Source organism: Microtus pennsylvanicus, chromosome X, assembly GCF_037038515.1.
Source record: "Microtus pennsylvanicus isolate mMicPen1 chromosome X, mMicPen1.hap1, whole genome shotgun sequence".
In the NCBI taxonomy this organism is placed as follows: Eukaryota; Metazoa; Chordata; class Mammalia; order Rodentia; family Cricetidae; genus Microtus; species Microtus pennsylvanicus.
Window position 1 is genome coordinate 135,411,826 of NC_134601.1, and position 25,407 is coordinate 135,437,232.

Genomic DNA, 25,407 nt, shown 5'->3' on the forward strand with positions numbered 1-25,407 from the left:
CCACTCTTTCCTTTTATGAGTTCTAAAATGACTTGTTCTTCAAATACCAGCTTTCCTCAGCCTACATAGTTTGAGAGATTTAAACTGTAAGTGATATAAATAGTCACATTATGTATAGTTAGAGATTTATGAATTAAGAATATTGGTAGTTTTCTCCAATGGAGTGATACTGGGTATATCAACCACTCCAGGGTAGGTTTCATGTTCAGGAGTACTTGACCAACATATGATGGATTCCACAGTTTTCCTTGTGCTTTTATTTGGTTAATGTATGGTGGGTTTTTTTTGTTGTTGTTGTTGTTTTGCAGTGGTGTGGGGAGGGGTCTTTTATTTTGGTTTCTTGGTTGAAGGAAGTTTTGTTGTTCTATTGGGTTTTTATTTGTCTTTTGAAAAAGAACTTAAAGTTGGGTGAATAGAGGGGGGAAAGGACATGGAAGAGGGGAAGAATATGATCAAATGTATTAAAATTTGGAAAGTGTTTCAAATAATAAAAATATAATAATAAAAAAGAATGGGTTGACATGAAAAATACAGTCATAGACTTAATGAGAGAGAGAGAGAAAGCAAAAGAAGAGAAATAAAGAAAGGAAATTGTTTATTATATTTATAGATTGAATGAGAAGTGTCTCCCAATGACTGATGTAATTGGAACTCTTGGCCCCAGCTGGTAGTGCTATTTTGAGAGGTTGAACCTCTAGAAGGCAGAGCTTAGTTACAGGGAGGTCCCTGGTCCCTGGAAGGCCCTTGAAGTTTGTGTCTAACCCTATTTCTGGTCCTCGTTCAGCTTCTTGTTACACTAAGATAGAAGAGGTAAAGGGTTTCAGCTATAGCCTCCTAATACCATGGAGTCATGCAGGCATGATTTCCTACCCAGGATAGAGAGTATCATGCCAAAGCATTGGCCAAGATAGTTTTCCACCATTATGTTGTTTAACTACGTAGTTCATCAAAGTGACAAGAAAAATTAAGCAATACAATTGAGAATTTCCCCAAAATTTCAAGTTAGAAAAACTTCAAGTTCCCAAGGTCTTATACTATAAAAAACAGATGAACTACAGACATATAAATATTTCTTTTTAATTATAGTTCTCATATATAGTATATCATGCTACATATTAGCACAATACACAATCACAGACAGCAATGCCTTTATAATTACTGCCTACCATGATCCTGATATTCTACAGGAAATATGCCTTACTGTCTTAGACGCTGTTTTATTGAAGCAAAGGGACACCATGACCATGGAAACTCTTCAAACAACATTTAATTGGGATTTGCTTATGGTTTCAGAAGTTTAGTCCATTAGCATCATGGCAGGGAACATGGCAGCACACAGGCAGACGTGGTACTGGAGAAGTAACTGAAAGTTCTATATCTGGATTCTCACGCAGGTGGAAGAGAGAGAGCCACTGGGCCTGGCTTGGACTTCGGAAAACTCAAAGCCCAACTCAAGTGACACACTTCCTCCAACAAGGCCACATCTACCCCAACAAGGACACACTTCTAATTTATGTCGTACCAGTCCTTGATGACTGAGCATTCAAATACATGAGCCTAGTGGGGCATTCTTATTTAGACCACCACCCTCACTTTCTTAGGTAGGGTTTCTATCGCTGTGACGAAACACCAGGATCAAAAAGCAAATCTGGGAGGAAAGGGTTTATTTGGCTGACAGTTTCATAGCACTGTTCATCATCAAAGGAAATCAGGACAGGAACTCAACCAGGACAGGATCCTGGAGGCAGGAGCTGATGAAAAAGCCATGGAGGGGAGCTGCTTACTTGCTTGCTCCACAGGGCTTGTTCAGCCTGCTTTCACATAGAATGCTGGACCACATGCCCCAGGGTGGCACTGCCCACCATGGGTTGGGCCCTCCCCCATCAGTCAGTCACTAATTGAGAAAATGTCTTATAACTGGATCCCATGGAGGCTTTTCCTCGACTGAGGCTCCTTCCTCTCTGATGACTCTAGCTTGTGTCAAATTGACCCCCAAAAAGCAGACAGGATATCCATCTTTAATCCTTCATTAACCCTGCAAAGTGAAGGAACTGAGGCTTACAAAGGGTACACGTGGCTTCTGAGCACACAAGCAACAACACATGACAATAATTTCCAGAGGGATTGTAGGAGTAGTGAGAAGACAATTCCGACTCTGGGTTTTCTGCTCTTTCTGTGACACTGGGTGATGTGCCACTTACATTCTCTCAAGTAGATACAAAGGTCATTTGAGAAATGGATTTGTACTTAGTTTTAATATCCAAAATTACTCAGTTGTTTCTATGGTCTTTTTGGGGTGTATCATAATAAAACTTTATCAAAACGGGTATGCTACTGAAGAATGGCTAAGTAAGGTAAACACAGCAGTGGTCTTTATAAGAACACAGAATTGGTCCCTTACTTTGGATAGTGTAGTGAGTCTTTTTTTAATTTATTATATCATCTTATATATAGCATCATGCAGGTGAACATGACTTCCTTCTATATCTTGGCTTTTAAGTGTATTGGACAGCATTCCAAAATAATTAGGAAGTCAAAGTACATTATATTCCCATTGTGCATACTCCATTTTAATTTCTGTCCCAAAGAGGAAAGAGAAGTAAATGGAAGGAAGGAAAGGGGGGGAAGGATAGAAAAGAAACAATGGAGGATAGGAGAGAGGGAGGGGAGAATTGACTGTTACTGACTAGAAGATACAACCGGGGTTGTATTTTAGAAGGGCGTCAAATAATACCTTATACTTAAACGGAAAAATAGATTTTGACTAAACAGGACATTAGGTAGTAATAACTCAAACACTGTATTTTCTGGCCAGGCAGGCATTACACAAATGGTAGAAAGAAATGTAAAACACTTGAACCAATTGGTTGAATGTATGAAAGTTATGGTCCCAGCAGTAGGTCAAGAGCAACATTATAAAAGCAGCTGAACTGGCTGTTAGAATGGCAGCAAATTTGCTTCAACTTGGATATAATGAAGCAGAATGTGTTGCCTGAAATTAAATGGAAAAAACACAATAACTGAGAATGGAATGAACAAACACCAAACCTTGGCTTAGAATTTCTCCATTTAACATATTACAGGAATCTTCAACTTGGAATATTCTGGATTCTGTATCCTAAGTGCTATGATTCAGATCATCTCCTTCTGGTAAAGGCAGAGACTAAATGAGAGTGATGCACTTTATTTAATACCTGGCCATGGTATTCTGTTTATTCCCCCTTTCTTATTTAACAGATTTTTTGCTAAGCAAATCAAGATTGTTGCTCTTTCTAAAACCCAAGATCCAATTACTGAATAAATCACTTCAGCAATCCTACTTAAATTTGCAACTAGTTTAAATCAGAATTAGAAAGTTATTTGAGTCTGTCCAGTAGAAATCAAGTGGTCATTTCTATGGACACGCTGTCGTTCTAGATGAATATTTACAATAAATACTGTTGAACAAATTATGCCACATATGAACATTTTTATAATTCTGGCAAAGATAATCACTCACTTTACACAAAATAAAATTACACAAGGCACTTGGTGTTTGAAAATGGAAAATGTGTCTCCTTGTTTAATATTTTTCCCAGGAACAAAATGATGATTAGAGCAAAATAAAGGTATCCATTAATGACATACTTATAAATTTATTCCCAAGTTTCTACTTATTGCAGAATCATTTAGAGGACAAAGAAATTGATCATGTACCCTAGATGGATTTCAGATGCCCAAGACTAATGCTAACACAAAACTCAATCTTTGTGAGCTAGCTCCTGTGCATTGCAACCTAGCTCCAAGCTAATGTAGCTAACATAGACCTCTGATCAGATTTAGAGTATAGATGAAGGCACAGGGAGAGTCACAACTCCACTAATGTACTCTTTTTTATTTATTTGTAGGGTAAGAAGAAGAGATGTCATGGAAAGAATAAACCCACATCAGATGTTTCTTTATATCCCCAGTCATAAGCAACCAATCAGAATGGCAAAGGTGAATATCCATACATAAGTGTGTCAAACAACTAAATACTTAGAAATAGTATTTATGGGATTGTAGGAAAACATTCCTTTAATAGGTTTGCCCCTAAGAATGTCATTCCTCTAACATTAAGGTTCCAAAGCATATAAAAATAGGAATTTTCTCTTTATGGTAGTGAGGACTGAACATATAGTCTCATACATTTGAGTTAAGTGTTCTACCACTAAGTTAAGGTTCCTATTGCTGTGAAGAGACACAATGACCACTGCAGCTCTTATAAAGGAAAACATTTCATTGTAGTGGCTCGCTTACAGTTTCAGAGATCTAGTCCATTTATCATCATGGTGTGACATGGTGGTGTGCAAGCAAACGTGGTGCTGGAGAAGGAGCTGAGAGTCCTACATCTTGACTCACAGGCAACAGGAAATGGTCTGTTTCACTGGGCATGGCTTGAGCATACATGAGACCTCAAAGCCCACCCCCAAAGTGACACACTTCCTCAACAACAACAATGCTATACCTACTCTAACAAGGCCATATCTCTTAATAGTGCCACTCCCTTTGGGGGTCATTTTCTTTCAAACTACCACAACCAATAAATTACATCTCTAGCTGGACTTTCTTCTACTCTCATTGACAAGATCAGAAAGAAGCGTGGCTAAGCCGGGCATAGTAATTTATGCCTTTAATCCCAACACTGGGAATGCAGAATCAGGTGGATCTCTGAGTTCTGAGTCAGTGTGGTCTACAGAGTTCCAGGACAGTCAGGGCTACACAGAGAATCCCTGTCTCAAATCCCACCCCCAATAAAAAGGACGGTAATTCCTAAGCTTCCACATTTCAGAGATCTTACTATTTTTCTACTGTCATTTTAATTCAGTTCAGTTTTACCCTGCAAATATTGAGGGCATGTAATTCCAAATCAGGTTGACTCTTCCCTTTGTCCTGCTCTCCCCCAGAATCATGCGTGGACGCAGTTTCAAAAATATTAATCAAGCATAGCATACATGGAGAAAAATAGTCAATCGAGTGTGTCAGCCTGACACACTTTCACAAATTGAACACAGCCATTTCACTAGCATCTCACACACTGCTGAAGACACAGAGCATAATTTGTTGTTATTGTTTTGTTGTTGTTGTGAGACTACATCTAGCCATGCAACTGAGTGGTCTGGAGCTCTCTCTGAGCACAAGGCTGGCGTTGAACTCACAGAGATTCATCTGTCTCTGCCTCTTGAGTTCTGGGCCACCAAATCTGGCTCATACATATTTACTTTAAATAAAACGTTAGAAATTAATTTAGCTGATTTTTTTTGGCAGTAACTGAAGTGGTAGTGAAAGAAACCATGAACTCAAAAAAAGAGATTCTTCTGTACAAAAACATTAGTCCTTAAAAGGCCCTCTAAGCTGAGAAAAAAATAACTTGAAAATATTGAGATCTTTCTATCTTGCTTTTGGAACTGCTCAACTGGTTTTAGACATCACTAACGATAGTAAAAGTTGATTAGCTCTGCTGCTATCCCTCCATCTTTCCATTCTGTTGCTTGTATTACTTGGTTTTCTTAGGGTTTAAAATATTTATTTTTTGATCTGCAACCTTAGTACCGACATGGGTTAATCTTAAGTCTACCATGATCCTCTCTCTCATCAGAACTTTTCGATCCCTATTTTGGTCCAGCTGCTGGCATTGGTGTGCTAGCAGAATTTTATCCTGAAGGTTTTTAAGAAGAGTTCTGATTCATGTTTGAGAATGTCTATTGATTTGTACTTCAATGACAGGATAGTCTTCAATCATCTAGCCTTTCTTCTAGCTCTATGTGTCTTATCCATAGAATGAGTCTCCCCACTCTACCACCCTTGAACAAAATTTTTAAGGAAAATTTCCTGTTGTTTTTACTTTTTTCTTTTAAGATTCGTTTTATTTTTATCTCTCTCTCTCTCTCCCTCCCTCTCTCTCTCTCTTCCTCCCTCCCTCCCTCTCTCTCTCTCTCTCTCTCTCTCTCTCTCTCTCTCTCTCTCTCTCTCTCTGTGTGTGTGTGTGTGTGTGTGTCTGTGATTGTGAATAAAGGTACCTGCAGAGTCCAGAAAAGGACATTGTATACCATGAAGCTAAAGTTAGGGGCAGTTGTGAGTCCCTCAGTGTGGGTGCTGGGACTCTGCAATAATGGTACATGCTCTTAACTGCCGAACCATTTCCTCTACCCCTCATTTGTCTTTTCTACTTTACTTGCTGAAGCTCTTCTCCAGGGACATCCATTATCCTTAAATTATGCTCTCTTTGTCTTCCATATCCAGCATCTACTATTTTCCTTAACTCTTTCTGGTCATTCGCTCATGCATTTCCGTGAACTCCAGTGCTTTTATACTCGCCTCCACCCTTTGCTCTGTCATAACTAATGGATAACTGTTCTTGGCTGTTTCTTTTTAGTTTATTAGCTTTCTAGTAATACGTTAATTCACAGTGTGCTTCTTTTCCAATTTCATTTTATAAATCTTCCTAGGAATTTATTATTTTCCTTTTTTATCAAAATTTTTTATAGTTCCTATTTCTTCTGAGTCACACTTTTGCTGATACTTGTGTAATTTATTTACTATCAATTTTAGCCTATTAATTCTTCATACTACTCTTTATTTCTTACTCATGACTATGACATTAGCCTACACATTCTATCGGGATAGTCTAATAAAATGTAGGTGAATTCTCTAGACTACAACATCTAAGTTTAGTTTTATTATTTGAGTCAGAAAAATAAATTATTTATAAGATACTATACAAGAATACTATAACTATACAAGTAGATCTTGGCATTTGAAGAAATCCAAAAATGGTTTTATTGTTTTTTAAATTGTTTATTTCTTTTATTTTTTGAGATGTATAGTTTCATCATTTCTCTCTTCCCTTCCTCTCTCCAAGCCCTCCCATGGACCTTCTTAAGTTGGAATCACAGATAGTTGTGAGTCACCTGATATGGGTGCTGGGATCAGAACTTGGGTCCTTTGGAAGAAAAACAAATGTTCTTAACCACTGAGCCATCTCTCCAACTCCTATTTCTAGTTTATATACCATGTGACAGTAGCTTATCTGTAATATTATAAAAATATTCTCCTTAACTCTATAGGAAAGAAGCTGGTCTTTAACTTGAGAGCTCAGTAAAGCACTTAGCAAGGTGTCTCATACTATTTCTTCTGGGTGGTGGCAGAATTAATATGATTCATGGCTGGCTGAAAAAAAACATATGCTAAAAGTACCAGTTAATGAACGAATGCCATGCTGAAGAAACTCTCCAGGTGTTTAATAGTGCTTTGCCCTTTGTGCAGTACTCAGTGGTACCTGTGACCAGGAGCTTGGACGAATACACCGAACAGGTATCAAATGTGTGGCTAATATCCAAGTGTATGAGAGCACAAAATCAGAATCCAAACTACTAAAACAGGCTGGAATAATGGCCGAAAATCTACTTAGGTAAAAGTAATAGAAAGTTCTTTTTTTTTTTTTTTGGTCAACAAATATCTCCACTGACCAGGAATAGGATATCCAAATTTTGTTATACATATAACAAGATGAGTGGAACAATTAAACCAAATCCATTAACTGCTGGACATCACTGTAAGAAGTACATATTTGTTGGGTAGTAAAAGAGCGCCGGGTCTGGCACTTGGGGAATTAGGTCTAGAAAAGTTATCATTCACAAGAAAATGGGTGGCTTTGCCACTCCTTTTTGCACCAGCAAAGATGGAACTTGGAATGAGATCCAAGAGTAAAACTTGTAGACAAAGCCAAGGACGGTGCCGAGAATATGTGAGCAGCTCAGCCAAAAGCGTGGATTGCTACAAGAAGCAAAGGTAACTGACTTGGGATATAGCGGGTTGAAGGGAGACCATTCAAACACCAACCATGTGCTTCATGGCTTTCCAAAGAGTTCCAAAACCAGAGGCCTGACACCGGAGGATGAAACGCACAAGAGCATAGGCTAGGGTGACCACTTGGTGGAGATGTTGTGAGCAATTTCAGTACAAAAGGAAGGTTGGACTACACGGCCTCTCAAAGGACAGTGCAATTGTCAGATTTCCAGGAGCGTTTTCATGAAGCTATTGCCTCTAACTTCTCTATCAGTCTGATCAAGGTTCTCAGTTGCCTTGGCCTGGGCTAGTTTCTAGCCTGCAAACACCACTTTCTGTCCAGCCCCAAGGCAGATCTTCCATTTCTCTAGTGTTTCTTCTTTCACCGGTTTACTCTTCTTCACTCCTTTGCTTAGCAATTTGCCACCTTTAAAATGCCACGTTTTCCTAAGCCATCAAAGAGAGGCAACAGGAGGGGGAGTTGGTGAATTATTTGGGGGAGGATTGCATAGGGACGATGAGTCAGCTAAGCATCATTTCCTGGTTACTGATTAAAGTAAAGAGCTCCCGAGTGAGAGCTCTGGAAAAAGCAGAGTGGGTGAATAATGTCAGGCCAGGCTTATAAACAGGAATCTAGCACACTGGTTAGAAAAGTAGAGACCAAGGCGCCCTGCCTTAAGCCGGTACTCAAAAGTCATTTACTCAACTGATGATTGCTATGGTTCTCCTTAAACAAAATGAGTCTTGGACAGGTTGCTTGGGAGCTTTCAGTCGGTTCCAGAACGCGATAGGGTAGGTGCCTGGAGCAACCAGAGAAGCTCCCTACATCTTACCGGGCCTGGCCCAACCCGTTTAGTACCCATGTGACCCCCAGGAATCGTTTTTTTTTTTTTTTTTTTACAGCCTTGCATTAGGGGAAAACTGGCCGTAGGCCGGTTGCCAGGGACGCTTGCCATTAGCTCTTCTGGGTTGGGGTGAAAGAGGACACTTGGGGGAGGGGTCTATGGCTTCCGACTGGCTAGGGCCACAGGTTCATTTGCATAACTCTCTCAGAAGCTTTCTGATTGGCTGGGACAGGAGGGGTGGCTGTGGGGTGATTCCAAGGGCCCGGAGCTCTGGCCTAAGGTCCTTTCCGTTCTGGAGTTACCGGTGGGTGTGAGTTATTGTGTGGGCACTGGGGAGCAGGGAGGCCCGGTTTGGGAAGTTTTGCCGTCAGGTGCATGAGCCATCATCTCGTAGTTTAAGAAATGTTTAAGAACAGCCACCGAGAGTCAAGACACTGGAAGATCCAGACAGAAGGAAGGGAATTGATCGTATTGATCGAGAGGAAGGATGGAGGCCAAAGAGAAGGGGCTAGGGGCTTTCTCCCAGGCTGGGGATCTTTTCAGAGTGGGATTCCTTTGCTAGACAGTTTGGATTTCCGTTTTCGGTGATTAGTACCAATCACATTGTTGGTACTAAGTAGCAGAGAAAAGAAGGCAGGATTGCAGCATTGAATAACTCAGAGAAATTCCAAATTTTCATCAGGGTACATTCTTGAAATATCCAGAGGGTCTGGGATGGGGTCAAACTACATTTTAAGTTATGAGAAAAATCAGATACTGGAAACTAAGTAGTCTGTTTTTTCCAGAGCCCTCCTCCCTGAATATCATTTGGCGTAAGGTTTCTAACAAGCCTGGACTGTTTTTATACTCTCCTGCACCCAAGAAGTGATGGTTGGGTGCAGATGGTCTCTGGTTCATCTTAGCCCAATTGGCCTATATTTGAGGGTTCAAACTCTTCACATACAATGCCTCTAGGTTATGATGAAGTCTTATATTGAGTACAATTAATCTTCATACATTATAATGTATGCAATGAGTTTCACCTCCGTTATCTCATTGAACCCTAACAAAAAAACTTTGCCATGACCCAAGAAGAAGTTTCTTTGTATTGCTAAAGAAACACTGGAAAAGTTTCTCACATGGGAGATACTCCATTTTGTTGACAAATGGAGAAGGTGGAAACGTTTACAAGTCTGTGTGCAGAAAGAGAAGGGGGAGATTATTCTAGTACTTCCGAACTACATAATGCATCGTTTCCCTCTACAGTCTTCTTTCCACTGATCTCCTTAGGGCAGACAACATTAGTTCACTTCTAAAAGAACATGGACACTGAAGCAGAAGAATGGGAAGTTAAAAAAAACCAAACCAAACCAAAGAAAGCATAGGTTAGAATCTAGAACTAGTGAACTGGAGTGAGATTCCCCAGACTGGCTTTTATGGTCGCTGGGGACATTTTTCTGCTATCAGCCCTTGTGCCACAAAATCGGGAAGAAACATGGTTTCCGGTAGATAGTACCAGTCCTTCAAGAAAGAGAGAGAAACGTATATGTGTTGCTCCTTGTCCGGGTGCACTTTTTGTCTTGCACGGGAATGCCGAACTAAAACCTCCCCAAAGATTTTAGTGGAAGGAAACTTAAAATGAGAAGCCTGAGTCCTAATTATCTGTAGGAATGTCAGAGTAGATGGGAGGATGAGGGATGTGGAGAATGAACCAGGAAAAGGAGTATGGGCTGAAGGTTGGGAACCCTAAGTGGAAAACTTGAAAGTTACACCCAGGGCTGAGGTACACAGTTTAGGCCTTATTAAGTAACCCTTGCTTAAGAACTTTCTTTTGAAAGGAGCACTTGACACACTTCAGAAAGTTATTGGATACACTCCCATTTTTTTTTCTGTTAAATGAACACCTGACCTAACTTCTGGCACCTCCTAGGTTTTTTTTGATAGCCAAAAGGCCACAAGGCCCAGGTTCGTGCTCCATTGCCATACTCTGATCTCCTGGTGCAGAAAAAAAAATTCTGTAGATCAAATAACACCGGTGCACTTCATACCTGGCAGCACTAGTAGGAAAGTCCGGTAAAGACCCTACCAGGAGGGAACCAAACACCCCAGTGCTCTCATTCCCCAGCAACTGACCACGACCAGGGCCGTGGAGGAAGCACCGCGTGTCCACGTGCATCCGGCATGTTCTGCTACTCTTCTTACATAAGACTCCCGGTATGGAGTCAGGGCAGCTGTGAGTCCCTCTTACCCGACGTCTAATAATAAACCGAAGCTAAGTTTCCGGGCGACAGCCACTCTAGATTCCGCATTGAGGGGATCTTTTGCAACCCGGACACACAAGCATTCCGGTCATCCCACCCGGCGAGTGCGCGCCAAGTCCGCCCAGCCCGCGCGCGCCAGTCCGCCCTCTAGTTTGGATGGTGGCTCCTTGGGCTCAGTGCCTCGCCCTCCCTCCCCCAACCAGCTTGCTCTGGGTTTGGTGCTGGGGCGCGGCCGCTCCATCCTCTCAGCCCTACCCTCCCTTGCCCGGCTGGGTTGCCTAGCCTTAGCCCGGGTATCAGGCGAGAGGCGGAGCCGCCTGGCGTGGCGTGCTCCGCCCCCGCGGTAGAGAGGGTTGGGCGAGTGTTACTAGCGGTCAGGACTGGGACCTTTTATCTGTGCTGCTGGAAGAGGTAGGAGGAGGAGACATCGGGGGTGGTCCTGGGTGCCTGGGACACCTTTCCTGGACTATAAATTGAGCACCTGGGCTGGGCAGGGGGCTGAAGCAGCTACCACCACCTGCACTCACTGCCCAGTTAGTGACCGCAGCAGCGCCCTTGGGCAGCCACGGTCCGCAACGCAAACACTGAGAACCGGGAGATCTCTCAGCTCAAGAGGTGGGTGTTCCCGCCCTGTGGCTGCCCCGACTAACACGGTTGCTTTCGTTGAGGTTTTAGAAGGGAGAAACGGGCGAGTCCGGGCTGAGGGAGATCCTTTCTCTCCCCCCCCCCTTTTTTTTTCTCAAAGGTCCTCTGCTAGCATTGGAGGTGGTGATACTGCCTGGTCCCAGGGAGCCACCCTGGCTCCGTCTCCAGCCAGCAGTAGCCAGGGTGGGAGCACCGCGCGGACTGGGGCGCCAGGCACCCTAACCCAGTGGGTAATTTGTGCTTTTCGTCTCTTCTCTAACAGGTAAAGGCTAAACCCAACCACCCACTGTCATCGCGAGCCAAAGCTAGGAGCAGCCGCGCATCACGCAGGGCTGGGCTGCGACAGAAACCAGAGTTAGAGAGGGCGGAGAAGGATCTGGGAATCCCGTCTCACCGGCTACAAGCAGGCTCCCGGCACCGGCCTCTGAGAGCGCTTGAAGGCAGGCATCGCCAGCGGTCTATCTCGGTTTACCAGCGTCCCAGTGTTTCCGCACCCGCTTGGCCACCATGATGCAAATCTGCGACACTTACAACCAGAAGCACTCGCTCTTTAACGCCATGAATCGCTTCATTGGCGCGGTGAACAACATGGACCAGACCGTGATGGTGCCCAGTCTGCTGCGCGACGTGCCCCTCTCCGAGCCGGAGCTAGACAACGAGGTCGGCGTGGAGGTAGGAGGCAGTGGTGGCTGTCTGGAGGAGCGCACGACCCCGGCTCCCAGCCCTGGCAGCGCCAATGGAAGCTTTTTCGCGCCCTCCCGGGACATGTATAGCCACTACGTGCTGCTTAAGTCCATCCGCAACGACATCGAGTGGGGAGTCCTGCACCAGCCATCGTCCCCGCCGGCCGGGAGCGAGGAGAGCACCTGGAAGTCCAAGGACATCCTGGTGGGCCTGAGCCACCTGGAGAGCGCAGATGCCGGCGAGGAAGATCTGGAGCAGCAGTTCCACTACCACCTGCGCGGGCTGCACACCGTGCTCTCCAAACTCACCCGCAAAGCCAACATCCTCACCAACAGATACAAGCAGGAGATCGGCTTCAGTAATTGGGGCCAGTGAGGCGGGCCTCTTCTCCGCTGCCCAGCACCCTTTCGGGCCGTCTCTCCCACCCCTCTCTTTCCCCCAAGCTATTTTCTTCCTGGTTGTGGGGCGCGAAGGGCACGCTGAAAAGTTGGGCTGTGTACGTGGGGGGTTGTGTGAAGAAGAGGGCCTGCCTCATCACGAGAGCAGAGGAAAGTAGTCGCCAGAGAGGGGGGTTCAAGGACCCCCGGAGGGGGCCTGCTCTGTGTTGGTGGGAATGGGACTGGGCCGACGTCCTTCATTCAGCCTGTGCCTTTCTTGGGGTTTCTTTTCTGTTCTTCTTCCGGAAGAGAAGGGCCATGCCAGGGCACGGCGCTGGGTTGCCACACTTGGGAGGGCAGCTTCTGGCTGGGTGCGGGTGCAGGGGGGAGGCGGGGCGCAGCCTCCTGCCCGCCCTGCTTTGAGCTGCAAGAGGAGGCCCTGGCGTTGTTAGGATTGCGTCAGTTTTCCTGTTTGCACTATTTCTTTTTGTAACAGTGACCCTGTCTTAAGTATTTCGAATCTCTTTGCTCTGAAACTTCGTCGATTCCATTGTGATAAGCGCACAAACAGCACTGTCGGTAACCGGTACTACTTTATTAACGATTTTCTGTTACACTGTACAGTAGCCCTGTGGCACCCCATCCCTTTCACGCCATCCCTCCCCCACCCCGTGTGTGTAAACTGGCTGTGCGCCAGCTTGGATGAAGCTTGCCACTCGGCCAGCGAAAATAATATTATTTTGAGAAAGTGGATTTATCTAGAGTGGAACCAACTGACATTCTATCCGTGTCGTACGTAGAATGATGAAGGGTTCCACTGTATTATTATGTCTTGTTTATTTAAAACTTTTTTTAATCCAAATGTAGACTATATTCTAAAAAATAAAACAGCAGATGTGTTAACTAAATCGGACCAGTGTGTGTTGCTCTTTAATCCACCAATGAGTGGCCAAATCATTAAAAAAAAATCCCTTATTTAACTGATGTTAAGTATTATTTTCTCGCTGATAGTGCCAGTTGGGGGAGGATAGTCAGCTGTACAACTATGCAATTTTGTCAAGTAGCTTCTGGTCAGGATTTCTTCTAATTCCGTTCCAAGATAGGATCAAATATCCCAACAAAAGGTTCATAAATATTCAGAGTACCCGTGAAAGTACATATATTGTATCTTTCAACCAATTTGGCTAGCTTATCAAAAATACTTAATTGAAGTATTTTGAAGCCTAAAATCTCCTAAAGGTGGAACCTTCACTTGAATATGGAGAAGTGAAATAATAACAATATCAAAAAATTGCAGCTAATGGAAATGCGGTCTCATTGCAGGCCTTAATTTAAAAATCTTGTGTGCTAACCATGGGTGATATTTTAATAGCTGCAGCACAAGCAATGGCCTTTGTCATTACTTCCCCAATGAGTACTAAGCTCCGCTGAGCAGTGTCCAGGTTTTCATTGACCCACTCTGCACTTGTGCACAGCAGATCTGATCAAGGCTGCCCTAAGTCCTTTAGGAATGCTTTTTCAGATGACATTATGATGCTTCGTGGAGATGATGGGACAGGTGGAACACAGCCGTCTGCATTTTCCTTAATTCGTTGTCTTGGGGGATAAATGCCAGATCAACTTGTGTGTTCACAGGAAGTTACAGGGGAATTCTCTAAGTTCAAAGGACTTGAATTTAAATTATACAACTTTACAATTAAAAAAATTATATCAAGTGTGTCTGTGTGTGCGTGCGTGCATGTGTGTGTATGTGTGCGCGCACAGGCGGGTACTGCTGGCCAGGGCAGCTCAAGTCCATTATCAGCTTTTTGCAGCAGTGAAGAAAAAAAAAGTCTCCAGACTGGGAAGCCTGCCTGTTGCCAGAGAAAGTTAATGGTTAATATATGAAGATAAGCTGGCCAGCACCAAATGTCAGCTATACCTATACTTGTTTTCTCTTCCCTTTGAAATATCAAAGTGCAAACAAAAAAATTTAAAGCCAACTCCACAAGCAAAGAGTGTAGAAAGGAACACAGACTTTGAAGCTAGAAAATTGTGTGTATAAATCTCCTGTTTCTACATGTTATGGATATTTAACGCTGCCCAAATCCTCAGACTTTCATGGAGAATAAGGAGCAGGAAAGGAAATGGTGGCATGAAAACTATTTAGAGTAAGAGAGAAACCTAAGAGGATCTCTGGTGCCTATGGAATCTTCCAAGCATCATTCTGTTTATCAAAGCCCCACTGCAAGCCCATGAAGCATTTGAATTATTATGCCTGACTACGAGCGCGGGAGCAAGCTAGGAGAGTTAAATATGACTACTGGAAGGAAAACTATTATTTTAAATAACATGCAAACTGATTCATCCATTTCCCCAAAGTCGTAAGCGAGAACTTGATTAAAACCAAAGACATGCTCTGAACAAGTGATGGCAAGAACTTCATGAGATGCTAACTAAAACATGGATTCAGAAAATTCCTGGGGAATAATAGGACACAGTAAAGGACACACAACTGGGGAAGTGCTAACATTTTTTTCAATTTTGAAATATTTTCGAATAAGTGACTGTGTGTGCATATGCTAATGAGCCTCACCTATTACAAATATGACTTGCTGTTAAAGAACATTAGACTTTTAGAACTCTTCTAGGCCTACTAAGCACTATTCCACTGATATTATTTATTCTAATCAACCTTAGTTTTGCAGCAAAACCAGGGCTGATCCAGAACAGGACTCAGCCATTAACGTGCCCAAGCTATTTATAGTTTTACTTCATTTCAGAAGCAAAGTAATATGTCGCTTCATCTTTGCAGAATGGCTTTGGAAAGTCTAGTACAGTGGCTCTGGCCTCCAAGCTCTCAGCAACATTACCTCTTAATGTCCATCTTGCAGGCAGTTTATGGCAGAAGGGAAGGCAGAACGGATGAGCTGGGCAGAAGGCAACAGTCCCGACTAGATTGACCACCTCCAGATAGTTACGTTTGATAACTGTTTTCTACACAAGACCTCACACCTCAACTTTGGGGAGACTGGCTTCCCTCCCCTGCCCCCAGTTTCCAGTTTGATCATGTGGGGAGTTTCACATTTTACTTTTATGCATTCCTTAGCAGTCTGCCTAATGGAGAACTGCTCTTTGTGCCAGAGAGCAGGGCACTGCAATTGGAATCATCACTCGCTGACCAATTTGCAAACGTCTGCAGTTGGCAGTTTTGAAAAAATTGAAAGTTAGGCTCATTTATATAAGCCTTATCATTTTGCTTTATTTTAATTTTCAATATAACTCATATTTTTTTTTCTAGACAGGCTGTCCTGGAACTCACTTCATACACCAGACTGGGCTTGAATTCACAGAGATTTACTTGCCTCTGCCTTCTGAGTATGGGGATTAAAGGCATAGGTCGCCTCACATGCCTTCAAAAATCATTCTTAAGTAGTGTTTTTGTCCCTTTTGTCTCTTTCTTATTAAATATCACCAACATTTCTCAAGTGTTCACACATAGCTCCAGTAGATTTAGGGCTCAAATTTTATAGCACAAACTATTAAATTTTTACTAACCATGATTTACATCCTTCCATGATTTATTTTAAAAGAATTTTAGATAAAATAATGGGAGAACGAACATTTCCTTTGAAATGTTAGAGGTAAACGTTTTTGTTCTCAACTAATAGAAGCATCGAATAATGGGTTTGTCTTTTAAAATAAAATGCTAGGATTTTCTTTACGTTTGAAAGCTTAGGTTTTTTATCAAGAATAAATTGCTTAATTTATTGTGATCATTTAAGCTGAAAATTAATTTTCTTTAAGATCATGTCCATTTTTAAAAATAGCTCACGGGAATGGAAAGCTTGTTCTTCATTACTCCAAATGCTTGACTTATGGAGTTGTATAGCACACTCTGTGGGTTAGGTAGCGGGACAGTCTATTGCGGACAGCTGCTATTTTTATCTGGATTTCACATTTTTTTGTTTTTGTTTATTTTTGAGATTGTAATTTAATTACAACATTCTTTCCTTCCCTTTTCTCCCTCTAAACCCTCCCTGCTTTCTTTAAAATTCATGGCCTCTTTTTGTTGTTGGTTTTTTGTTTTGGGGGTTTTGGTTTGTTTTGTTTTCAAGATAGGGTTTCTCTGTGCAGTCCTAACTGCCCTGAAACTCGCTCTATAGACCAGGCTGGCCTCAAACTCACAGAGATCCACCTGCCTCTGTCTCCCAAGTCCTGGGATTAAAGGCGTGCGCCACCACCGCCCAGCCTACCATTGCCTCTTTTTAAATGAGTTGTTATTGCATGTAGATATGTATTTATATACACATATATATTCCTCAATATAAACTATTGAATCCATATAATGTTACTCATATGTTTGTTTTCAGGGCTTACTGAATCAGTGAGCTCTTCCTTGGGGAAGGCCACCTCTCTTGCTCCCAGCTTTACTGAGTTGTCTGAAGTTCTTCATGTAGAGTTTTGACCTTGTGGTCTTTTCCCCATTCATTTTGGCATGTTTATCGGTGTCATCCTTGTTCAGTACTTGAACAACTGCTGCTTTAACTGGAAGCCAATACCTCCCCTTGACTCATATAATCATTGTCTTTGCCCTGAACCACCACTGTGGAGGGACCTACTCTCTTGCCACTCTCCATGGAGCAGAGTCCTTTGGACAGATGGACTGCTCAGAACTTGTGATCCTCCTTTTGAACCACCTTCTGGATACTTAGACTACTAGGATTCCCTGTGCATGACCCTAAGCAGGATGCTCAGAGACACCAACCTCAGATTTTCTTCCCAGTGTGCTTGGGCTGTAGATGTTTGCAGCCAGGTCTGGGACTTGGCCAGGCTGTGTAGAACAAACTTGGATGCACATGCAGGGTGTTCCATAGGTTTCTGTCTAAGCTCCTTCTCACTGCAAGGCAGATCTTGAGCAGGAAGCTAAAGAGGTGGAGTGCAAATTAGGAATCCCACGTTCTCTTGTTCTTCCTTCCTGGCCTCAGGAGAAGGTGTGAAGTCACCAGAAAGGAGGTGAGATGAAAGCGGCTTGAGTTTCAAGGCTTCTTCTGTTTCAACAACTGAAGAGTTCGTGACTTTTCTATTTCCCACATTACTTAGGAATCCCCTTGCTCCACTGAAGAAAAATGCTTAATTGGGAGGATAACAGATAAAGTAAAGGAAACTTGCCTCTGCACACAGAACTTCTACCCATCCACCTGCCAGTCAATGCCCCATTGTTGCTGAATACAGCAAACGTATTTCCTTATGACTCAGACAGAAATGGATTCCATGAAACTGTGACGATTTCACTTCTCAAATTCCTCCATTATATTATATTTAACTAGGTGTTTTCATTTTAGGATCAAAGGTCTCCATTCAGCTAAAGTATAAAAGTTGTTCATCTGTCTAAATGAAGTTCAGTAAAGCCACAGCTGTCTCCTCAGCCCTTCCTGTTTTGATATTCTCTATTTTTAAATTTTTAAAAGGACATTCTTTTGTATCTTATCCTATTTGTGCTTTTAAAAACATTTTGTTGCTTCTTTCTTTTCTCTTGCATCCCTTTGACTAGTAATTTAAACATATCTACCACTGTGTCTAACTTGAAACTGGTAAACACTAGTATTAGAGAATCCCCATACCACTTATATACATGTTAAAAAATGGTAACTTTCTGATCTTGAGTTGCCAAGGAAAAGTGTTTGTTTAACACTGTAAAGAAGAAAAGTTGGGAAAATACTAGCAAAACATAGGGGCCAGTTTTGTTTGTTTGTTTAGTACTGAAGGTTGAACCCAAGGCCTTTCTCATGATCAACAAACACTTACCGCTGAGTTATAATTGCAGACCTTTTGTGTATTTTATTTTGAAATAGGATCTCACTAAATCTAGGCTGGCCTTAAACTAGCTCTGTAGCTGAGGGAGACCATAAATTTGTGATTGTCCTGCTCAGTTTCTGGAATAGCTAGAATTGCAGGCTTGCATCAAGAGGCCCAGCTCACCTCTTTATTCTGGCAAGCTAATTCAACAGTGTTGAGGGTGGGGCATTCCCTGTAATCTATTTTCTTCTCAATATGAATTTTACTAGTATTAAAATGTACACATTTATCAAGGAGCATTCAGCTAACAGGATGAACTGGATGTGATTCATTTGTTATTTTTAAAAGCAAAAAAAACTAACTTCATAGAACCCCCTTTTTGAATACCACACCGCTGAGGTAAAGAATGCCATAGCTTGTGGGTGAGCTCAATAGGACCAATTACAACCTGACTACTCTTCTACCATGTTGAAATAACTCACAGAACTTGCTGTGTCCTTAGATAATGGCCCTTGTTTTTTCTTCCTTAGCAGACATCTAATTGAGGAGATTTCTTGTTTGGTATTTAAGGAAAGAGGAAAAAGGAAGAACTACATTACTGGTTTAACCAAGATATTCAGATGTTTTCCAATTGTTCACATGAATTAACAGTTTAAGTCCTGTTTTTTTTTCTAAACTGAAACATACATTATGAAAGAACATATGTGTGCGCCAGAGGAGCCAAAATATGTTTAGAATGTAAGGAGTGGAGTGAGTATAGATTAGTCATTCGGAAGAAGGTGTAGTATTTCATAGTATCTAATTGGAATTGCAAACTGCAATTCAGAGATGCTTTAGGAGCATGTCTCTCTCTGTCTCTCTGTCTCTCTCTCTGTGTGTGTGTGTGTGTGTGTGTGTGTGTGTGTGTGTGTGAGAGAGAGAGAGAGAGAGAGAGAGAGAGAGAGAGTTATGAAAAGCAGTTGACAATTCCTTCATATCTTAAATATTTGAAGGGCAAATGCCAAGCATTTAAATAGTTAACTCTTGTGCTGGGGTCAGGGAGGAATTCTCGGACATAACAGCCCTTTCCCTAGTGAATTTGAGAGCATAAGAAATGTCTGCTCTCAGGTTACTCTCATGTGGAATATGGGAGGCATCAAGACTCTCCCTAATTTGTTTATTATTTGCTTATTTTTGTATGTTTACTTATTTGTGTGTAGTGTATTTTAGGAATGTGTACATTAGGGCACAGGGGTGCATGTTACTAGGTATGTGTGTACCTGGGGCCAGAACTCAATGTTCAGTATCTTTCTTTGCCACTCTCCACCTTATTTTTTTTTTTTGAGGCAGGATCTCTCACTGAACCTGGAGTTCAAGAATTTGGGGAGAGTAGCTGGTCAGAGAGCTCCAGGGATTCTCCAGTATTCACATGCAAAGTAGTTGTATTGCAGGCGTGTCGCTGAGAATGCTATGAAGTTCTTTCTGGTCTCACATCCTCTGCTGCAATCTTTCCACCTCCTATCAAGAGGTAGAATCTCTGTCTCCTCCCCTTGAATGAGGACAGGGCATTGTTAACTAAATGAATGGTACTTTCACTCTCAGAACAGGATATAGAAGATCTTCCTTCATGACATACATGGCTGTTTCTCCAGATGTTTGAACTCCAGCTGCCATGCTCAAAGGAAGCCCAAGTCCCAGGGAGAGCCAAGCTGACAATCCAGACAATAGGATCAATCCCCAGACACATGAGCAAGCCGTCAGTGATGATTTCAACCATCTTGCACCCAGTCTTAACTCTTGCTTGCCCCGAAATATCAAATAAAGTACAGAGAAGCTGCTCTCGCTGAGCCTTGTCCAATTTTCAGAATTGTGTGAAAAATTTTGTTTTTTTTTTCATGCCACTAAGTGGTTTATTATCCAGATGGATACAAAAGGTCCCTTTTCAAATTTGAAGAGACTGAACTAAATGAAAGCAATTGAGAATTAGAATAGAATTCATGGAACAGAATCTGTTTACCATGTTTACCTGAGAAACAGCTTAGAATAACTGGAAGTCTTTGAAATATCCACCTCATATTAAGTGCAGAGACTACAAAAATGGTACATATAACATTTTACAGTCTTACAGTCTATGAACTTTTAGTTGAACAGGCACAATAGTAACCCTGCTCCACAAGTCCCTCACCTAATTCACTAGACCCCGTAGTATATAATATGTGTGCAGGGATTGGGGGGAGACAAGACTAATAAGGCTGCAGATAAATTAAGGTAGTTGGTCACATGACATTGAGATCTGGCAGTCACCTTGGATTATATGGATGGGATCAATGTAATCACAAAGGGTTTTCAAGGATGGTAGTAAGAGGCCAAAGAAACAAAATCAGAAGCCTGCAGCCCAAGAAAGACTTAATAATTTACTCCTGTGGGCTATAAAGATGGAGGAAGATACTGATGGGGTCTAGGAGTTAGACAGATTTTTAACTGACAGAGAAAATTAATCCCATCAAGACCTCTTATGCTTAATATGTTCACCAGCAAAGAAAACAGGGACCCCTCCCTAAACTGGGAAAAGCAAGGAAACAATGTCTTGGGAGGTTTCTTTTTCTTTTTAGTTTGTTTGCTGTTTTTTTTGTGTGTGTTTTGAGACAGGGTTTCACTGTAGCTTTGGAGCTTGTCCTGGAACTCGCTCTGTAGACCAGGCTGGCCTCTAATTCACAGAGATCCACCTGCCTCTGCCTCCGAGTGTTGGGATTAAAGGCGTGCGCCACCACATCCCAGCCCAAGAGCTTTCTGAAGGAACTAGCCCTGTCACTACCTTGAACTTATCCCCCCAAGATCACTTGGTTCTCTGATGTCTAGAACTTCAGTAAGATAGTTCTGTGTTGTTTTAAACTGTTGGACTTGTGGAGATTTTATCTGGAAGCACAAGGAACCTAAAATATTTGGCTTCTAGCATGTGGCCAAGAAGACGCTGTGTTCTTGGCACATCGTCTATTTGCTGCTTTTGAGTTGTGTGACCCAGGATTTCTAGCATAACTTGAAGTAGGTAGTGAAACATTTGTTAAGTGAAAGGAACTTCGGTTTTTCTTTCTAGCTCCCATGTGGGTGAATGGACTTGCACGGGACATCCCTTACCCCAACAACACTGCACTACTTACGGGGCTTGCAGTAAACATGGCAGTAGGCTTTGCTTTGTATTTGTGATTAAGATCTTAAGTTCATCCTCTCTTTTTTTTATGCTCTGTTTCCACGCTTTCCCTTTCCAAAAGATTTTGTGATATGTTGGAGGAGGTGTACCAGTCTCGGTTTCATGATTTTTATTGCCATATAATTTCACGTAATAAAAAGCACAGGTATTAAGCATTCAACTGAAACTTTAATAAGTGCATGAAGACATACTCAGTCTCTGCAGCAAGGTACAGAACATAACCATCACCTTAGAAAGTTATCACATCTTACCTCCTGATCGCGGACTCTCTCTGAGAACTCTCCCTGTGGGCATCTCTATCGTCATACAATTAGTTTTGCTCATTGCTGACCTTTGTTGAAAAAGAATCATAGAGAACGTCCTCTTTCGTGTTTGGCCACTTTTATACAGTGTATTTCTGAGATGCAACCACATGTTTGAATATGTAAACAGGTATTCACTACTTTTCTATTATTTAAAAAATTTAATTACATTGTGTGTGTGTGTGTGTGTGTGTGTGTGTGTGTGTGTGTGTGTGTGTGTAGGTTTGAGGACAACTTTCAAGAGGCATTTCTCTCCTTTACCATGTGAGTCTTAGAAATGGAACTCAATTCTTGAGGCTGGGAGACCATTTTTACCTAACGAGTAGTTTTATTGGCCCCGCTATTCCTTTTTCTTACTCACTAAGAGTCCATTGTATAAACGAAATTTGTTTGTCTAGTCTCCTTCTGGTGAACACTGAAGTTACTTATTAGTTAATTTATTAATTTTAGTTATAGATGAATAAAAAGACAATTTGGTACAGCCCCTTTTAAAAAATAATAAACACATGGGAATGAAATTGCTAGTTCATAGAGTGGATATGTATTCCTCAGAAGTTGCCAAAAAGTTTCCACAATGGTTACAGCATTTAATCCCGTCAGCAACAATGGATGAGAAACCCAGTTTTCCAGTCCCCTTCTGGTTAGTGGCATCTTTAGTAGTGACGCCTACATGAAGATCTTTGCTCTCGCTGAATGGATGGGATGCAAGCTACGTAAGTTTTTTATTAGAGAGAAGCACATTTGATGTGGCTGCGGCACAAGGCAGCCGAGGGAAAGGTGGCACTCAGTAGGAAAAGAGAATCCAGGCTTTCCCAGTCAAAGAAATTCAAGTCACACAGGCTCCTCTGTCCTTTGTGTTTCCTGGGAGAGTTAATCGCATTCTTAGCGCCTCAATTTTCTCTTCTGCAAAGTAAAGCCTTCTAAAGAGCTGAAACTCCAATTCAGAGAGGTCTGCAGGGAGCAGAAAAGCTCCCAAAAGACCTGACTGCGCTGCTTCCCATCCCCCACCTCTCCCTATTGTGGTTTTTGGAGGCAGAATAAACAGGAAGTGGAGTATGAGGGGGAGGAGTAGCTGAGAGTCACATTCCACAACAGTTTCTCACCTGCTCCACACAAACTCAGAGGCCTCCAACTCCAAAACAAAGGCCTAATCACCTCCAGGCTTCCCTCTTCCCTGCCTCCCTCCCTCCCTCTTTCCCTCTCCTTCTACTGTGTTTTCATTGGTATCTTATATGGGCCTAGGAAGGTCCAGAGCCCAGCAAAGCCCAAGCGTAGACAAACCATCTGAAAACACCTTGAGAGCGAATGGAGTCGGGCAGGGCCCAAGGAGCAAGCATAAAGCTCACAGAGGTCAGCTGGAAACAGTGCTTCTTCCGGGAAGTATTTATTGGCACCTCTAGTGTACCAGGCGTTGGGCTCTGTGATGGAGATAAATATGAATATTGAATAACTCCTGCCTCCAAATGTCCAGAGAAAGACAAAGACAAAGCAATAGGTATAATATTGTCTAAGAAATGTTAGGATGCACCCACTGAGTCAATGGGGCTGATCTATTGGGAGCTCACCAAGGCCAGCTGGACTGGGACTGAATAAGCATGGGATAAAACTGGACTCTCTGAACATGGCAGACAATGAAGGCTGATGAGTAGCCAAGGACAATGGCACTAGGTTTCGATCTTACTTCAGGAACTGGCTTTGTGGGAGCCTAGTCTGTTTGGATGCTCACCTTCCTGGACCTGGATGGAGGGAGGAGGGCCTTGGACTTCCCACAGGGCAGGGAATCCAGACTGCTCTTCAGACTTGAGAGGGATGTGGAATGGAGTGGGGGGAGGGCGAGAGGAGTGGGGTTAGGGGGAGAGGAGTGGGAGGAGGGGGAAGGAAATGGGAGGCGGGGAGGAGGCGGAAATTGTTTCAACAGAAAATAAATAAATAAAAAGATAAAAAAAAAAAGAAATGTTAGGATGTTATGTGCATGGCTCTCAGCCAGTTTACAGAAGGAGACAGGTCTAGGAATTACAGAACAAAGTCTCTTCAATGAGATGACCTCTGGGAGATTTTAGGGAACTGAATTAGCCAGGTAACCATGGACAAAAACATATAGTCTCTGGGACCATGTCTGAAAACCTTGGAGCAAGAATGCACTTAGGAGCAGAAGGAACAAAAGGATTGAGAGGAGTTGGGTGTAGTGGCACACCGCTTTAATCCAAGCACTGGAGAGGCAGAGGCAGGGGAATTTTATATAGAAAGAATTGCAGGACATCGAGAATTAGGTACCAGGTCTCCAAAAAATGCACAGAGGGCCAGAAATAAAGGCAAACAGCAACACTGTAATGATGCAGGCAGGAGCAAAGATGCTCTAAAGAGAGAAACTTCTCCTCCCTACCCTGTCAGACTCTTGAGACAATAGACTCCCCAGAAACTGGGATTTTCCACGTATCATGCTGAGAAAAGGAAAGTGTTGAATGCTGGTGCCTACCACAGGACGAATTTGTCTCCCAAGAAAAGATTTCACATGGTTTGTCAATTTCCCAGAATACCTTGCAGAACTGGGGATGGGGAGCCAGACAATAATAGGTGAGTGATGGGCAGGACCACATTTCAAGTTAGTGTTAGGAATATTTCCTAACGCAAGCTCCCTGCCGATGCAAAAATTCCCAATAAAGCCAAATCAAAACAAGCCAAATTAAGAAATATCCAGGTTTAATGGGAGATCTGTGCTCTCGGGTGGCCCCGAGGGGGAACCAGGAAGCCGCTGGAAGGTGACCCCAGGGAGGAAGAAAGAGAGACCACTTGTTCCTCTTTCAGGAGATCACTTAAATACCCTGGCCTGCTGGGATTTGGAGTCTAGACCAGGCCTGGGGGCTGGGATAGATGCGAGGGGCTGGAGCCTATGCTCCCAGACAGTTAGGATGCTGAATAAGGACTTGGACTTGCGTGGGGTGGGGGGTGGGGCAGCTTCACTGAAACTTTTATTTGTCCCTCTTTCTAATACAGCTAATAGGTTCCCCCTCCAATAAATGAGTTTCTCTGCCGATGCAGATCAAGTCACATTAAAATATAACAACAGGTGTATTGAAAGCAACTTTCAGGCAGGTACTCAGGCCCCTGAGATCGGGGCCAGAGGAGTGGGACCCACAAATGGAAGCAGGGAGATTTTATGGGTAATAGGCCAGGGGTGATGATGTGCCCACCACAACCTGGGTTTGTGCCCAAGTATGGTTAAAAAAAAAAGTCATGTTTAGGCAGGGACTTGGGCAATTGGCGACTTTTGAGGAGGAAGCTACAGGAGCCGCCAAGAATGCAGAAGTGGTGAGACTCTCTGAGCAGGGTGGGATTCAGAGGGGGGGGTGGTATCTGGACCAAGTAGGGCCGAGCCAGAAGCTCCAACCAAACAGCCCAACCTCTTTGGGATGTCTGTCAGGAGTTGGTGCGCTCATGATTAGCAGGAGGTATGAGTGAAGAAGCATTTGGTTGACCAACACTCTGGAGACCTCGCGAATCTGTTCCTGGAGGAAGCAAAGAAAAAGGGGAGGGGGTGCTTTT

General features: G+C 42.8%; 1 protein-coding gene across 2 annotated transcripts; it reads left to right on the plus strand.

Moving 5' to 3' along the window:
* Positions 1-11,010: 11,010 nt before the first annotated feature.
* Mid1ip1 (MID1 interacting protein 1) lies at positions 11,011-13,505 on the plus strand. 2 transcript variants are annotated; one of them, XM_075957750.1, is made up of 2 exons: positions 11,011-11,506; positions 11,799-13,505. In XM_075957750.1, exon 2 carries the CDS (start codon positions 12,044-12,046, stop codon positions 12,593-12,595), a length of 552 nt encoding a protein of 183 aa, XP_075813865.1. In that variant the 5' UTR covers positions 11,011-11,506; positions 11,799-12,043; the 3' UTR covers positions 12,596-13,505. The 2 variants fall into 2 exon arrangements, with proteins under 2 accessions (XP_075813865.1, XP_075813866.1); XM_075957751.1 differs by having other exon boundaries at positions 11,041-11,302.
* The last annotated feature ends 11,902 nt before the right edge of the window (positions 13,506-25,407 follow it).